A 19,128-nucleotide genomic window follows, 5' to 3' on the forward strand; every position below is an offset into this window, starting at 1 on the left:
ACCTCTATCCTTAAAAAACCTCTTGTAATCTTGAATGTGTTGCATATCTCCATATATACAATCAATGAGCCCTTCAAGACTATTTCCTGGAAGAAGCATGTGATTTGGCAATGGGACACGGTCATTCAAATATCCATAACCATTACCAATGCAAAGTATCCAATCTGCAAATTGTCTTGCAAGTGCATTATTTGAGCCTTGAAACACACGCATATTGTTAGTTAACCGCAAAACCTTTATATATTTCCATATGTGTGAGTGACACAAAGATGCATTCACAATATCTGCACGACTTCCTTTGCGGACAACAGGCAAGATTTGTCTAAAATCACCCCCAAACAAAAGCACTTTTCCTCCAAACAATACATCATTTTGCATCACGTCCCTTAACGTTCGATCTAGTGCCTCATAAGCATATTGATGTGTCATGGGAGCTTCATCCCATATGGTCAAGGCAGCTCTCTTCAAAAGTTCAGCAAGCTGACTGTTCACTTTGATACTACATGTTGAGTCCGAATGCAACTCTAATGGTATTTTAAACCTTGATTGAGCGGTCCTTCCATTGCTAAGAAGTAAAGCGGCAATGCCGGATGATGCAAATGCCAAAGCAACCTTTTGTTGACCACGAATGCTAGAGAGCAAGGCATTATAAAGATATGTTTTTCCAGTTCCACCCGGTCCATCTAGAAAATAAATACTTCCTTCTGCCTTTTCAACTGCCTCCATGAATTCATTATATGCAATGTGTTGCCCTTGATTCAAAGAACTCTCCATTCTATATGCCAAATCATTTTGTTCATGTGCATTGAATATTGTCTCCTCACTTAGCAATCCACCACTACGCTGGAATAAACGTGCTTGATCTATGCTAGGCATTCCAGAATAGTCATCAAGTCATTTTCCATATTGTTGAAGCATATAATTTAGGGTAGATAATGCTTGGTTGTTTGCTATTTCATGATGAACATGCTCATCAAGCGTACGTGTGCGCAAAGCATAAAAAAATTCCTCAGAAAGATCTTTGGAGAAATTATTCCATAGAGTACCTGGAGACAAAGGGTCACAAAACACAAAAATGATCACAAATAATTGTCGCAATTGTGGTCCCGATCGTTGCAAGGATGCCTCCTCTAGACACATTGACCATTCAACATCATTTTGTAGTAGGCCCCTAGCATTGCAAGCTTCCTTAAAGGTAGGGTAAGTGTGCCCACTAAAAGTTTGAAGGTCCTCAAAGTTCCGTGAACCCTTGCACTCGTTAAGCAACATTCGAAGGTAACAAACCTCCCCAGCTGTGGGAACAATGTTGTACATTCTTTCGATGGTGTTGCCCTTTTGTTTGTGAGTCCATAATTTTCTGCGTGCACTCCAAACCCATTGAGTAGGAAAGTTTGTGTAGAGAAAATCATTTGCTTCCGGATACCTTTGATTTTCCACAAACCACTCTGTCAGTGTTGTCTTTCTATTTTCATCATTAGTGACTACTCCCGCCAAATCTGCAGCATCTTCAAAAGCTACCATATTCTGTAAAGGAAGATGAACTTGTAATCGCATTGTATCGGGCTTCTCATCATGTAGGTCAAATCCAAATATCCTCCAAATTGCCTCCGATGCTGATACATAACGTGCCTCTAGATAGCTCTTAATTTCATCAAGAACACCTTCACCATCTTGCAGCAAGACTGTGGCTCTATCATGGCCGTTATACACATATTTGTAAAGATATTTTATAGCTATGATAGTCGAGCATATTTCAACATTGATGTGAGATTTATATCTCAATGAGATAAGTGGATACTATGCACAACCCATCGATTATCCAGCTTCATTTGTTTTGATAGCATATAATTTCCATCATCTCGTCGCATGTATGCTGGATATCCAGCGCCATCAATGCAAGTTTCTGCACAAAACTTGCGTGGATATTTAAATCTGCACCTCCCTTCTGCCATGCATGGTGCATTTTGACTCAAGACACCACATGGACCATTAATGTTACAACGTGTTATAACATTGTGCAAATCAGGGAACCTGTCTTTGTCTAGTAGCTCAGCACAAACCATTTTATCATAGTGTGAAACATCAGTGGGCTTGTACTGAGATGCAAGTATCAACAAAATATGAGTAGGAGGAAGTCCTCTTTTTTGGAATTCTATCACACTGACATGGCCAATGATATCTCCAAAAATAGAACCCTTTATAAGCAAATGCATCAAGTCTTTAAACTTATGATAAAAGACTCGTGATGTCAAATCAGGACGATCAGAAGCACTTTGCCCTGGCAATAAGGCATCATCAATCTCTTTCCAGCGTGGATTGCATGTGAAAGTTATAAATAGGTCTGGCTTCCCACTCTTGCGCACAATTTCCATGGCATCTTGATAGAGCTGATACATATGTCGTGGGCCACCCACAAAAGACGAAGGCAAAACAATTCTTTGTCGAGCATTAATACCTCTTCACTCCTTCCACCACATCCCTAGCAGCCACCATGTCTGCAAGGCCTTGATAAGCTTCAACACGAAGTTCCTTCTGATGGTTTCTCAACCATAGTAGCCTAGACTCCTCCATTGTGCTGTAAGCATCAACAATGTATTGCTGCAATAACCTACCTCCTCGTAAAAGACACTCTACGGTGTCACTCCTTACTTGTATCCGAAATGTATAATACTGCTTTTGAGTCATAAAGCGTGTTCTCCTTTCAGTATTCCCACCGGCATCATCATCGGAGTTAGCATCATTATTGATATTGACAGGGGGTATGTATGGGTGCCAGCCATCCTCTCCTCTTGGAAACAACAAAACATATAGTAAAGGCATATATGAGCGATGCAAGGAAGAAATTATTTTAAGTCCTCCTCTTTGATATTGCAATAAAATATCCCGATGCCCCACATTTCTTTCATCTCCATGCCCAGGTATGATCGCTGCAACTTCTGAACCACAGGGTGCTAGATACTGCCAACCATTTGAACGTGCTTCAGTAATTACCATCTGGACCTCAGGTATTACGGAATCTTGCATCATTGTATTGGCATGACAAAAGGCATTTGCATATAGGTTTTCACGATGCATCATCGTTTGCAAACTTTGCAAAACATCTCTATCCACATTTGATACATGGTGTAATCGATTATTCAACTCATTCTCTGTGTCAGAAAAGTACAATTGTGCAAAGCGAGGGATCTAATCTATTGTTTCGCCTGGAGTCAGGCCCAATATTATGGTACACAGATCCATGAATTTTAAAAGTGTATATACCTCTGCCTCTAGAAAATTGCTTATCTACATGGCCCCCCAATGATGCAAAAGCTAATGCATTATTATATGCCCTTATGTTTCTGAGAAATCTTTCGCTTCTAGGAGTTATCCCCTGCATCAACTCTTTAAGCTCCATTGGTGGATCACTTAAATTAAGCAAAGAAACTTTACCCGATGAGCAACAATACTTTCCCACAAATGTTTGTATTGCTCTCCCTTCTACCTTCCAAGAAAAAGCACCACAAATGGAACATCTAAATTCCAAGATGCCGAGGTTGTGTAGTACGCATTTACCATGGTAAAGAGAAAGGATGGAGCTATGCTTTAAGACCAAGGAATCTGGATACAATGTACGAAAAGACAGGCTATATTTCTCAACTTTAGAGAAGTCACCCTCTCTAAGAGCATTGTGAGGATTTGTGTGGACATCCTGCAAGGGTCTATGAGTTTCAGTATTGTAGAGATTATTTTCAGAGTTAGCAGCAGTTGGTCCTTGCTCATTGATAGAAACCCTTGATGAAGAGGGGTCATTCGGAATATCAATCCTTGATGAAGAGGGGGCATTGATATAGACCATTGATGAAGAGGGTTCATTTGAAAAATCAACCCCATGCAGAGATCTTCGAGCCCTAGACCGTGCAACTTCCCGTCTTGCTTTTCGAGTAGCATCACACAATCTGCTACATCTTGCATGTCTAGGAGTCAAAAAACGTGGTCGAGAAGACACCATCTGTTTCTGTTTCAAATAGAGATTGAATTATTCTCACATTTAAATATTAGATCACATTACAAATGAACAACATACATCATCATCATCATCAAAAAAATTCTTAAGAAAATCAATTGTTCTTAACATCAAAACATCATAAGTATCATTGCTCATCCCTCAATAAGAGCTTACATATAAGGTGCATTACTTGGTGCACCTAGACCACTTGGCATAACTATACGACCAATCCTTTTGTCAATTGCATTCAAACGACTAATAGATACTTTTAAGGATTGAACTTCATTCCCTAGTTTGGTTACTTGCTCTTTCAAGGCTTCAACTTGCTCCTTGTGCTCTTTAAAGAGTAAAGAGAGTTTCTCCATGACCTCATACTGAAAGGTTTCAGTAAACCTATAGAGCTCATGTTGATTGAGCTCCAAACGTCTCATTGTTGAGAAGAACTCTTCTCAAAAGTCTCTTGGTCACTTTCACTTGTAAGTGCTTGAACCTCTTTCCAAATTTTACATAAATATTCCTTGGACTCATGTTGGTTAGCTTCATTGCGTTCACAAAATCCTTGAATGATGTGTAAACGCTTTGAAGAACCTTCATCATCCCCATAACCTCTTGATCTAGCAAGTTGCGTTGTTGCTCGTAGGCTATTACGATCTGGAGGTGTAGGCATGATAACCTCATCGACACCATGTCCTCCCCTAGCAGCAATTGGAGAACCACTGGAAGGGCTATCCATCACTGCACGGACATATAAACATGATTTATTTGAAAAAGGAACATTTATATCTATCATGGACTTTTTTTTAATTTTACTACCTGTTTTTTAATACAATATCATTTCTCTCTATTTATCCCATTCTTTCTTTATTTTTGGATCGAGTTTAATTTCTAATAATTTCTTTTTTTTTTGCAATGTTTACACTAAAACGGTCATCTATTAGTTCAATCCTTAAAAGTACACGACTAATAGATGCTTTTTTTAAGGCATGCTAGAGAGAGAGAGAGAGAGAGAGAGAGAGACTCCCCATGCTTGCAATGTCTGCACACAACAAAATCGTAAACTAAAAAGTCCATAGTCCAAACCTATGTCGACAAATACTTTTTTTTAAGGCATGCGAGAGAGAGAGAGAGAGAGAGAGAGAGAGAGAGAGAGAGAGAGAGAGAGAGAGAGAGAGAGACTCCCCATGCTTGCAATGTCTGCACACAACAAAATCATAAATTAAAAAGGTCCATGGTCCAAACCTATGTCAACTGCCTGAAGGTCAAGGCTCGCAGCACTCTCTCTCTCTCTCTCTCTCTCTCTCTCTCTCTCTATATATATATATATATATATATATATATATATATATATATATATATATATAGATATATAGCATGCCCAGCTTCGAGAGGGTCTTGCTCAGTGCTCGAAAAAAACCTAGGTTTAGTGTAATCCCACCTACAACCTCTAAATTTTATATTTAAAGGTGAGAAAAGTGTGATTTTTGGTGTAAAAACCTTCAAATGTTGTCATTAGAGAGTCATGCTTTGCGCTTGCATCCTCATTAACGCTGGCAGGACCGCCCTGGCCTCCTCCATGCGGTGTGAAATTGCACGCAGGGTGCGCACTTGCAGAGGTCTCTCTCTCTCTCTCTCTCACACAACATTCCTGCAGTGATGCAAGCACCTTGAACATGCAGAGCTGACTCTCGACTATCTTTGCCCGGTTCGACACTATAATTATCTATGGCGAAGAACGTGTCGGCAAGACCTCTCAGCAAATATTCATGCAAGTTGCCTTGCAAAAGGCGGGCATGCGCCACGTGCATCATTGCACGCAGATCATGCAAGTTGCCTTGCAAAAGGCAGGCATGGGCCATGTGCATCATTGCACGCAAGGTCGTAGAGGGTAGACCAGCAAATGTGACGCCCAGATGGCTGGCAGAGTCTGGCATAGCAGATTCATTTAGCTCTGTGGCTGCTCCTTTGAAGTCAAGGACATCACCTTTGGTCTCTGTGTGTCTAGTGGTACTGGTGAGTTACTATGTGTCTACAATTTGAAGGAAAGTCTATGCTTGGATGTCAAGATGCCAGTACTTTACTCTTGTGGGCTATGAGGGTATCATCATACTACTAGCCTATTCATTTTCTAACTCCAGTGAGTGTGTGTTTGACTTAGTTGATTGGTGGCTAGCAATTCAGTTTCACTCACGCTTGTAGTGTTTTTCCAAAGATTTGCAAGGGAGGGATCAACACTTGAAGGCTTCTCAATAAGCTTTGAGGATGAAAAAGGTTTACTTTGAAGAATGATCACAGCTAACCTAGCGTTAGCAGATTCCAGCCCAGCGTTTTCTAGCCTCATCATCACCAGCTTTTCTAGTACCCCAGCACCCTAGCGTTAGCAGTTTCCAGGTCAGCGGATCAGCGTTTTCAGCAAGTAGCAGCCTAGAGTCTTCAAGCATTAGCGTTTCAGCATTCCTTCTGCTTGTGGTGTGGTGTGTGTGTGTGTGTGTGAGAGAGTGAGAGAGAGAGAGAGAGAGAGAGAGAGCTCTTACTGCACGCAGGTCATGCAGCTGCCTTGCAAAAGGCGTGCTGAATATGTGTGTGTGTGTGTGTGTGTGTGAGAGAGAGAGAGAGAGAGAGAGAGCTCTTACTGCACTTAAAGCTTGACGCCTAGCCTGGAAACGCTGACTTACTGCAAAAAAATTTGGAAACGCAGAGTTAGAAATCTCTCTCTCTCTCTCAAACGCAGAGTTAGCAAGCTCTCTCTCTCCCCCACACACATGTACCTGCGCTTGGAAAGACAACCTGCGCTTGGAAAATAACCTCAACTGAGCTGTGGCTTCTTATAGCTGCACCAATATTCAACTCGACGCTGCCCGCAACCCGACAACCCGCAACCCGATTCTGCATCAACCCGCAGCCCGACGCAAAGCTCCACGCAGCAGTGCAATCGTCTTATAGACTGGCGGGGCAATCGACGCGGCAGGGCAGTAGGCTGGGCTGGAGAGCGGGAGTTTCTTCAAGCGCTTAGGCTGGAGAGCTGGAGTTGCTGCCACTTGGCAGTTGACCTTCTCAAATTAATATAGATATATAGATGTGAAAGGTACAACATTGCTCCTTTTGTTCAATTCACACCATTTCCATTTCCATAGAGAATCAAACAAGGCATACTAGTTTTTCATTATACTAGTTTAATGAAAAACGGAGACAAAGGCTCAAGAAATCAAATCGTATTCGGCTGATTGCTCGCATCCCTCTTTTTCTTGTACATAGGTTTTGAAACACCTTCTCGCCTAGGAGCATCTAAGCTTGCCACTCATTAGGTTTCTCACCATTGAGCCTCGATCAAGTCAGATGGCATTGCAGACCTTACACGCTGCTGTCTCGATGGACCCACACACAGCAGCCCGCTTCCACTCAATTGCCACCAGGTCTGTTCATCATCGTGCTACAGGATACCTACCGGTTACTCTCACTCTCAGCATCAATCATTTGCCTCATTTTATCTGCACCTTCGTCGCCACAACAATGAGTCATCTCCAGCTCGTGCGGCCCCTGCCAACTGCCTCGCACCTACACTCGGCAGTCGGCAGTCCTCGCCTGCTCGCGTTCACCTGTTGGCGGCATCCACCTGTCACCTTGCAGAGCAGTAAGCTCTAACGCTTTATTTTCTTCTGTTTTTAGCGGTCGTTTTCACATCGTCACAACCACAACTTCGTCTTATTTTCAACGGCTACTCATTAGCCTTGGCCCCGTGCATATTGGGTTATGACCTAACATTTTGGTAAACAAGTTGTCATTCTTGGGCTCCTTTACTCTTCAAGCTAACTTCACGACCGGCTGTAAACAAGAATGCATGAAAAGTGGTGCTTGTGTTTCAAAAAATCAACTTGACACTTCGAAAATACATACAACAAGGCTTTCAAGGCAACAATATCAAGATTTTTGGCAAACAAAAGAGACCCCTCAAAGAACGATTGCAAATTTACCATCAATTGAGGAAGTTGTGGAAAAACATTAACAACGAAGTGAATCGACTTTATCCTCAAAAGCTGGTAAATAAAGCTATAAACTTTTAAATCCTTGTAATTATGGAGTCTAGACACTTCTTGAGAGAGTCTCTCAAGTAAGACCGCTCCGCACAATGAGCACCAAGAGTCTGGACAAGTTCAATGGTCAGAAATTTCACACCCAACAAGTTAAAATTAAAGGGTACGGTCTGTAAACAAGAATGCATGGAAAGTGGCGATTGTGTTTCAAAAAATCAACTTGACACTTTGAAGATACACACAACAAGGCTTTCAAGGTAAAAATATCAAGATTTTTGGCAAACAAAAGGGACCCCTTGATGAACGATCGCAAATTTACCATCAATTGAGAAAGTTGCAAAAAACATCAACAATGCAATGCAGCGCATCGACTTTATGCTCAAAAGATGGTAAATAAGTTATAAACTTTTAAATCCTTGTAATTATGGAGTCTGGACATTGCTTGAGAGAGTCTCTCAAGTAAGACCTCTCCGCACAATGAGCACCAACAATCTGGACAAGTTCAATGGCGAGAAAATTTACACCTAGCAAGTTAAAATTAAAGGGTACCTGATAAAAAATAACCTATGGGTTGTTGTTAAGCCAATTGGAGAAGGGGAGAGCACCATGACACGAGACGCACATGCACAATTTGTGTCAAAAGATGAGTAAGCCCTAGGCGTTATTATCACTACATTAGATGATAATTATGCTCATTACATAGATGAATGCGACACTTCATTAGAAGCATGGGAATCCTTGGTACAAATGTTTGGTGCAAAGGCTAAACACTCCAAAATTAGCCTAAAAATGCAGCTTTACGGACTCATGATGCTCGCTAATTAATATTTAGCTAGCCTTATAAATAGGCTTCACTCCATTTGCACCCAATTAGCATCTTTAGATGCTAAAGTGGATGATGAGGACAAAATTGTAGTCTTGCTCAAAGCTCTTCTGCCCGAGTATCATCACATAGTCACAGTAATCAAAGAAAAAGAACCTGTACCTAGGTTTGAAGATGTGGTCAATTCACTTTAAGATGAAGAAAAGAAGTACTCTAACGACAACTCTACGTCAAACGGAGTTCATGTTATGCAGAAGACTAAGTGCAAGCATTTTGGCAAGCGCAATCACAAATCAAGTGATTGTTTCAAGGTCAAGGCACGTACCCTATGCAAAAAGCTTGGTCATACACCCTCAAGATGTTTCAAGAATACTCAAAAAAGGGATAAATGCAACGTCAACCTCACCGATGATGGAGAAGGAGAAGAGCAGCCATCACAAGCCCTTTTTGGCATTGATGTGCTCTAAAGGTTTGCAAATACCCTCTAAGCCACTACATGATGTATCCAAAATAAACCATAGCATGATGTATCCTTTTTGAATTATGCTATGATGGTATCAAATTGTGAACCAGTGTATTATCTAGAGTGCCTTGTATGAACCATGCCTATTGCATCCATTGAGATCTAGGCATGATGTATCTTGGGCACATCTAGGATGAAGTAAGGCTCAAGGGGGCGATTGTACATTAGAATAACCCTAACCTCACTACATGTGAACCATGCCCAGTCCAAGATCCTCGCATCATTATGGGAAGCATGCCTACACCTAGCACTTTTTTCATGCCACATGGAACATACACTTATATAAAACTCCTAATGCACACAACACCTAGCCAGCTAAGTGGATGCACTAGCATCTGCCACCTCTACTACTAGCATGTATCACTCACTCCATCATTAAATGGAGTTCCATTGTACAAAATCACTTGTCTCAATAAATATTATGATTATGAATGCGAGAAACATTTATCCGCTTTAGAAGTTAGTGACTAAATTAAGCTGAAAGGGTTAGCAGTATGAGAATCTCAAAACCTTTACTATGACCTTCTATTATGTTTTGTAGAGAGTCTAAAATGGACTATCAAAAGAAGAGAGAGAGACAGGGAACATTTTGTTTGTATTTCAAATATTACTGCGGATAGCATCGTGACCGCATGTTATGTCACTTATTATCGATTCTCTCTTTAGCGCACATTCAACTTTTGGTATTCTTCTTTATTTTTCTTGTGAAAAAATTAATGAATAGTATTTAAAATTTCAAAAAAATAAAAATGATATTAAAACATGAAACAATAGCTATGTGTATAAACATAAAACTACAAAGAGGAAGCTCCATCCTAGAGTTATACATGCATCTCCATGTCAAGCAAGCACTATCATAGATGAGAAGCCAAATTAACATGGACGTTATCTTCTACCAAGGCATGGGTACTACTTTCTCAAACTTCGTGTTTGCCAATAGGAGTGACGTCCACGACATCCATCCATCATATTTTGGATTGGCTGTCCCAAATTGAAGAAGTTGATTCTTCTGGTTATAGTCAGATACAAACAAGCATGTTTTACAAGTGGAACCCCTCGTCTTCTACCTACAGCCTCCAATCCAAGCTTGGGGATGGCTTGTTTTTGTGATGGACCAGAGAGCCCCTCATTCAACAAAGTATCCTTGCCTTGAAGGTAATATTGGCGTTGTTTACTCAGTGTCCCTTTGGAGCCCACATTTTCTAATTTTCATCATGATAGAGTGAAGTGTGTCCGCGTTTTACTAGATAGTGACACCTACATTAGTTTCTTCAAGCTCTATCTTGTAGCAATGTGGAAGTGGCATGTACTATTGCAAGAACCTTCATCATTCTTGTGCAAACGGGAGGTGGCATAAAAAACAACATTTCTGAAGTTAGCAATTGCAAGGAGTTTTTTGCCTCCATTGTCATATCCCTTGTGTTTTCACACTTTGCTATCATGAACTAGCCATCGTAATGGAACTGACTCTCAAATTCATTGCCTTATTGTCTAATGGTTGACTAAGCAGAGCTTACAATGGGCAATGTCAAAATGCAATTGCAATGTCAAATTATCATGCTTGCGATATATATATATATAAAAGTGTGTGTGTGTGTGTTGTGTTTATATATGTACATATATATACATATATATGTATATAAACACAACACACACACACACACACACACTTATATATATATATCTATATATATATATGGGTGAAAGCATGCTAGCTTGTCGCGCTTTTTGTGCTAGTTAGCATTTTCAGGTTAGCACATCTTAGAAAAGTTGCACGACTGGTAAAATTTTTACAAATAATATCAAAATTTGTCGGAGGTTGCACATTTGAATTCCTTGTTTCAAGAGATTTCTACTGATATATCATACGTTATAAATCTTGGAGATGTAGCTCATGTTATTGTACTAGCTAGCATATGTCAGAATTGTGCTAGTTAGCATTGTCCGGGACATGAAAAAGCATGCCACGTTAACAGGCTTTCACCCACATATATATATATATATTATATATATATACACACACATATATATATTTACACAAATATATATATATATATATATATATATATATATATATATATATATATATATATATATATATATATATATATACATACATATATATGTGTATATATATATATGCGTACATATAGATACATATACATATACGTACATATACATATAAATATACATACATATACATACATATACATATATATATATATATATATATATATATATATATATATATATATATATATATATATATATATATATATATATATATATATATATATATATAGAGAGAGAGAGAGAGAGAGAGAGAGAGAGAGAGAGAGATGAATGGGCGACATGACAAAAAAAATTTATAGAATAAAATATACAAAATCTTTGTAAATCACCTTTCAAAAGATCTCTATAAGTAGCTTGATCAAAATCCAAACCCATGGCTTCTAAATCAATAAAGAGAAATTGAGTTGTTGTTTGTGGATCTGTAGGGTTCATCATCTTCAAACTTGTCATGTTCTATCCCATCATTGTTATCATGGCAGTCATCCTCTTTGGAATTAGCGGTCCTGGGACTCAAATCATCTCTGTGTGTGTGTGTGTGTGTGTGTGTGTGTGTGTGTGTGTGTGTGTGTGTGTGTGTGTGTCCCCTCTCACCCTCACCCAAAGTAGTAGGTAGAAGAGGGTCGAAGATAGTCTCTACTTTATTAGTGACAAAAATGATTCTTCCTCAATTTGTAGGAGTCAATGTTTTGGTTGATGGATTGATGGGATATAGATGAACTATAGGGAAAAAAGGAGAAATGGGTCCCATTGGTATTATGCTACCAGCAAATAAGGGTAAAGAAAGTATGCACCCACCTGTTCATGATTGTGTGGCAAACTAAGTTATCATACCCCTTCATGTGATACACACTAGAGTCCACTATGTAGAGCCCATTCTCATGTCATCTAGTAACATTTGAAAACCACTTACACTCGAAGATGAAGGTATAAAAGTTTATAAAATCGATCTTTAGTATCCTTTCAATAGTCCCACAGTACTTGGGTTTATCACCATTTGTGTCAAATTTTTCCATGACACCACAATCCATGGTGGTTTGACTCTCATCAATCCATGGTGATTTGACGCTCGTCAATGTGGTGTGGATGATAGTATCTCTCTCTCTCTCTCTCTCTCTCTCTCTCTCTCTCTCTCTCTCTCTCTCTCTCTCTCTCTCTCTCTCTCTCTCTCTCTCTCTCTCTCTCTCTCTCTCTCTCTCTCAAAGTTTGATGATTTTGAAGTTTCTGTTTGTATGTTGCTATTGATTTCATGCTTGGAGTATCCAAGCGTGTCACGGTGGTATCAAATCTCAAAAACATTCTTCTATTGAGGATTCAATCCTTTTCTTACAACATACGCAAAGGAGGTTGTTTTGTGGAAGAATCATGGTGTTTCAACCTTGGACTTATTAGCCACTCTCACCCTTTGTACATCGTGCATCAAGTGTCCTCCCGGATTCATCGCTCTATCTTACATGGCATGAGCCATAAAGAACCCCATAATACAAAATGGATTCTCATAGAGAATCTAATAGAGATAACACCTCTTGTGGGTAGGCAAAGAAAAGTTACAATCTGGCGCAGGAATGAAGAAAACAATAAAGATTATGCAAATTCTTGGTGAAAATTTTTGTTAGAGCGGAGTATTAATGTCACATGCAGGTTGATAAATGTTGATCAAGTACTCTAGAAATCCAAGATTTGCAAAATACTTAAAGAATTACCCGATTGATGAGATTTATCGAAGATGGCATGAGGCCGTTGATTCTCCTCTCAGGGCAAAAGGAAAGATGAAATGACATACAAGTGCACGAAAAGCGAAACATGTACTCACAGAAAGAGCTCGATAAAACTCTTGAAAAGAAGATGAACTAGAGGATAACCAGAAGATAAGCCAGAGAGATTCACAGAGCAGCAGCCGAGCAAGGAAGAAAAGGAAAGACGAAAGCAAAATTGGTACCAAATTTTGTGGGAACCGCTGACCTTGATCAGATAAACCAAAGTATTGAACTTTGTAGAGCATGGGGACAAAATGCGAGACCAAGAAGTCCTTTACTTAGTTGATGGAGAAGCCAAGGCCAACTTCAAATGAATTGGAAGCTCTATTTGGAATTACACCCAAGAAATTGGGGCCACAGGCTGAGGCTGTTGTAACAAAACTCGGACAGGATGTTGCCATATCACCTCTCATTGGAAAACTATGTTTGCATTGTCACGGACATTTAGGGCACGAGGACTTTTACATCATATCTTTCGAATTATGTGACGTTCTCCAAGGAATCCCTTGGTTTTCTAAGAACAATATTGTGGTCAATTATAGGGCAAGGAAAGTCTTCTTGAAGAATGAGAAGGGTAAAGAGATTGTCCTTGATGAAAAATGAAAGGTGAGTTGATCCCACATGATGAGATCTAGTTTTTTTTTTTGCTTGTTTGATTTTCTTGAAAGAACTAAACCATGATTAAAGGTCAAAATATGTCAAACCTAGACCAAGGAACGACAAGATTTTTTGCAAGCTTAGGTTGATTGATTCTTTCAGGGCCTACCAGGAGAATTTCATTTACATCTTCACGATCACATGATTGATTTGATTCTCAATGTTGGAAGGACAGCCATCGAGCCCTTGAGCTTGTTCAAAAGTTTGATGTCACCTTCTCTGGAGGACGGTTCACAGAACACTCCACGCTGCAAAAGGTAGCATCTTAGTTAGAAACTATATAGACATGGTGGTCTTCTTTGTCGTTACGCAAAGAAGCACTTGCAATGTGATTAAAAATCAAGATAATTTTTACGGAAACCTGGATATTAGATGAATATGCAAGAGATGTCATCATGGCTTGGCATCTTGAAAATGACTGAGAAAGATACATTGGTCCTTTGTTTTGAAACATTACTTTGAAAGACCAAATTGAGCGGTTTTGCTATGGTTTGCTAAAAGAGATTTGAGACTATTATTCAAACCAGAAGTTTGAGTCTATTGAGAGACTTATAGAACATGCTAAGGAACATAATTCATACCGTCTCATTGACTTATCCTATAGATAGAATAGTATCCACCTCAATAGGGCAAGAGTTTGCGAGTGAAAGAATGAATTAGGGAAACCAAATGATAGCTTATTGCACAATTCTAGAAAATCATATGGTAGCAATGTTCAAACAAATAAAGGAAACCAAATCCAATTGCATCAGAGTATTCCGAAAGAAGGGGATCAAGTTACAATGCGTCTCATGGTTTTGATGATTGAGAGTGATGTTTCAATGAACAGGGAAGGTTACAAAATCCACCCACATGTCCCAAGACATAAGGAAAAAGGGAATCAACTCATAGATAAGAGAATTCCCAAGACATAGGATAAATTTTTTGAAGTGGATCAAAATATGAGATATTTGGACACTGCTTTTGCCAAGGTTTGCGAGGCCCTTGAGAAGTCTCATACACGACATAAAAAGGTAGTTGATAGACATCACTGCAATTTGCAATTGAAGGAGAATGATTTGGGTTCTCTTACAATTTTAGAAGGCACACCTTAGGAAACGGAAGGAAAAGGAGGAGCTCTTTAAAACGATAAAAATGTGATACTTTGGTATTTTCTAGATTCAAGAGAAGATAAGTGATGTATCCTTTAGACTAACACAACCAAGAACTTGGAAGATTCACAATGCTTTTTATGTGAGTCTCTTGAAACCTTTCAAGGGTGAGGTGTCAGTCGACAGGGAGTTCGAGAAGCAACCTAAAGTAGAAGAGAGCAAGAAGATTCTCACTCCAGAACCAACACTGGTTCACAAAATTCATTATCTAAACAAAACGAGGGAGAGAATAGAGAGGAAAGATAGAATTACATATTAACATCTTGTGCCAAGAATCGGTCTTCAATCCACATAGTCAAATGCTTCCACCTTTCATTGATTTTGTAAAATCTCCCTTAGTGACCTCATGTACTCCATGGGTATGCAAATAGATACAATGGAACCCTTCACTCGATCTAGCTTAACTTTGTTTAGAATCCATGGAGCTTTAGGAAGCATGATTTTTCCATTTGGGGCTAGACATGGAGTAAGGGAGGAGGGGAGACTTTTCAAGGCCCTGAAATCCTCCCTAGCATCCAAAGAGTCCTTTTTACCCATAATGTGGTCCCATTTGGTGTGAGAAACATTCTGGAATATGTGCATAGGATTTAGGAGATGTTGTATTTTAAGTCCTTTCAATATAGTAGCTTAAAAAATATGGAGTACCTTGATATACCTTTTGGTGGAGTAGACGGGGGTGGATCAATATTGTAGTACTCTTCTAGATGTTGTCCAAACTGCCATTGTAAGCTTTATCTATGTTTTCCTATTTGCTAGATAGACTTTGTATTTGTTGTGACTTTTGGGCAGAAAATGATGGTTGTTTAGATAGATAGCCCCATGTAGGCATGTGGCTTGTCTGATGTGACTTTGGGGCAAAAAATGATGGTTGTATAGATAGATAACCTCTCATAAGGCATGTGGATTCTCTGTCACCAATGATGGTCCATCAGGCATTGTGACCCAATGTGGACAATCCTACACTTTGGATCACATCATTAGAGAAATGCTTCAACCAAAAAATGGTAAAGAGATAGAGAAGAATGAACATAACATACCAAAAATATCTACAAGTCCAAGATAGTCATGCATGGTCCATATAAGGATACCTCTCACAATGGCCTCTCTCCTCTCCTTTGGAAGTGAAACAGCGACAAACGGGGATGCCCTTCCATAACTCCAACTCCTCCTTGAGGGACTCGAGGTAGATATCCATATTAGACACTTCTTACTTCCTTGACACAAGCAGAGAGAGAAGTATATTTCCCTTCTTAATCATCTCCCATTGTGGAATATTGTAGTTGATTATCATCAAGGGCCAAGTTCTACATGATGTAGACACAGTGCCCCAAAGGGATTGCCGTTGTCACTTGCCAACCCAAGCCTCAAGTGTTGAGGCTCTACCTCAAACTTGGGACAATGAGTCTCTTGTGCTTCCATGCAGGTGAATCGGTAGAGTGACATGCATCATCCCATCATCTGAGCGTTGGTTGGCGTGCCATGTGAGAAGCTTCACTGAACAGACCTACTTTTAAATATGTGTTGAATTCAATACCTTGGGGGGTAAGTGGTCTTGCTCACTCCGACCTTGTAGTGTGCTTCTCTGCACACACGACATGAGGTAGCATGTGCATGTTCAATGCATTATAATTATTGACGCATGCATGGATGCGCTCATACTCCATGCCAAGTGCAGTGACATACGACCTTCCCTCGTTGACGATCCAAAGCTATGTGGTGATGTATCAAACAAATTTTTTCCATCAAGCTACAACAGAACAAAAAATTAATACAAATTCAAGAAGGGGCTAGAGAGTGCAATTTCAAAAAACTATAAACAATACCTACCCGATTACTTGCAAGTTGAGGGTTTCCTCTGATGCTCAAATCATCGAGTACTACTGTCATAAAGAGGTATTTGGGCACTTGATAGCAACATGTCCTCCGTTATTTGTGTTCATCTGATGCATGGTCTACAATCCTCCTATCACATGTTAGTTTCATGTGCTACAAACTCATCTATCATGTCGAACATGTGCTTGTCCTTGACTTCGAAGCATTTGTGGGATGCATGTGGAGGAGCTATCAAAGTAGAGCTAGTGCTACACCACCACGTGTCATTTCTTTGATTAATATCTCTTGTCATTGTCTTTTAGCTTTCCGCACCCGAGCACCACCATCGAACATGGACTAATGGGGAGCATCCTCAAGCAAGGGGGACGGTGTCCCCATCAACTCAGGTGCTTTTTTTAGGGATCCAAAGTCCTTCATTCTCCACATGCTCCAAGGCAATGTGTCTCAATCAAGAGATTGCCCGTTTTCACTTGGCGCAAGGGCAAGGGAGTTTTTCATTGAGTCATCTCTCACGTTCGGGGCCAATGTGAGGGCCTTGGTCATTCCAATTGTCCTACACACGCGTGAGTTGCAATTAGTTAATTTTTTTAAAAATCAATAAAACATGGCTATAAAAAATAAATAGAGAGTATATAGGGAGAGGGGAGGGGGGTAGGGCTAAAATTTCAATAGTTCAAAGAGGAGAAATGACTAATGGTATATTAAAAAAAGATTCTAATAAGTGGAAATTAAAATAAATAAATAAAAATTTGTACAATAAAGGACTCTTCAAGGTTGAAAAATCACCCCCTGCAACATCGGATTCTTCTCTTAGTATTTTCAAAAATCAAACCATGGATATATTCGCAGTAGTACTCACAGTAATAATTGGAGGTTAAGAAAAAAAACAGAGCAAGGTATGCCGCATTTATGGGCATACCTTGCTCTATTTTTACCCACCATTGCACCTATAGCAATGTATTTCCCCTTGCAAGAAATTAGATTGTGGTTGATTATAGTGTGGTTAATTAGAGTTAGAGGGAGGAAAAAATATTTTTGTAATGAATGTACGACAGAGGGAGAGGAAAAATGTAAGTGAGTTTGAGTTTTAATTAACTAAGTTAACGGAAATAAGTAGGATAAGTTAGAAAAAAATGCAAATGATTTAAATTTAGTTAAAAGAACTTTAAAAAAATGATTAAGATTAGTTTTAGAAAAGGGAAAAAATATTTAAAGAAACTAAAAAAAAGTAGAGAGAGAGAGAGAGACAGAGAGAGGAAAAGAAAGACACACACACACACACACACACACACACACACACACACAGAGGTGTACAGAGGGAAAGAGAGGGAGAGAGATAGAGAGAGACAAAGATAGACAGGTTTAGAGTGGGGAAAAGGAGAGGGAGATAGAGAGGAAGAGAGATAGAAGGAAACAGAGGGACACACATATCGTTGTTTGTAGGTGAATTTTTTTGGTGATGGTAGTATCTTTATCAGCCATTGTAACCAATACTAACAATCCATGACACTAACAATTTGAAAAACAATAATCGAATTTGAAAAAGTTGAGACGACACAAAACTCAAAGAAAATTTGTTTTTCATTGCTATAAAAGTGTTATATACATTGAATTGATAGATATAAAAAATGTAAGGACATTTGCATATAGTGTCAAATATTGAATCAGAAATGGGCAAATGTCTCAAAGTGAAATGATATAGATAATATGCCAAATTTTGAAGTACAAAATGGGAAATCCATGTCATCTCCAATAGATACATATATGTATGAATGTATTGAAAAAACCATATAGAAGTGCATGAATTTGTTACTCTAGTGAAGAGGTCTCCTCACATTGCAATGCCAATCGGATTGGATTTTACAAATAAAAGAGAGAACAACAAATTTTAAACACTAAAACTGATTACAAACACGATGTAATATAAATGAAATTAGTGTTACAAATTTATTTATCTTACCTTGCCGCATCTCAAAATATTCATAAGCATAGTAACAATGTAGCTTACACCTTAATTGCATTCGAATGGGGTTGGCTCTTGATTGGTTACCGTCCATTGTTTAAAATCATTTGAACGCAATAGAGAAATTATATAAACGAGCTAAAAATTGATAAAATAATAACCATAAAATCCATATAAGTTAACTCGCAAATTACACTCAAAGCACATTGTTGTCCAAGTAATGTGAACTCCCCAACTTCATTCGCACTCGCGTGGCCTCTTTTTGATGCGATTTTTGTGGGGTTTTTTTTTGTATTTACTCTTGTCTTCCTTGTCAAGCCAAGAAGACTTGCCTT

The 19,128-nt window shown here is 39.1% G+C and overlaps 1 protein-coding gene across 1 annotated transcript; it reads right to left on the reverse strand.

The window, feature by feature from the left end:
• Positions 1-894: 894 nt before the first annotated feature.
• LOC147450764 (uncharacterized) lies at positions 895-2,372 on the reverse strand. The gene is made up of 2 exons (XM_086520523.1): positions 1,799-2,372; positions 895-1,733 (listed from the first exon to the last, which is right to left on the reverse strand). The coding sequence occupies exons 1-2, from the start codon at positions 2,370-2,372 to the stop codon at positions 895-897; spliced, it is 1,413 nt and encodes a 470-aa protein (XP_086376649.1).
• Positions 2,373-19,128: the final 16,756 nt, after the last annotated feature.

The sequence above is a fragment of the Adiantum capillus-veneris genome, chromosome 9 (assembly GCF_014529385.1).
Source record: "Adiantum capillus-veneris isolate H3 chromosome 9, ASM1452938v2, whole genome shotgun sequence".
Lineage (NCBI taxonomy): Eukaryota > Viridiplantae > Streptophyta > Polypodiopsida > Polypodiales > Pteridaceae > Adiantum > Adiantum capillus-veneris.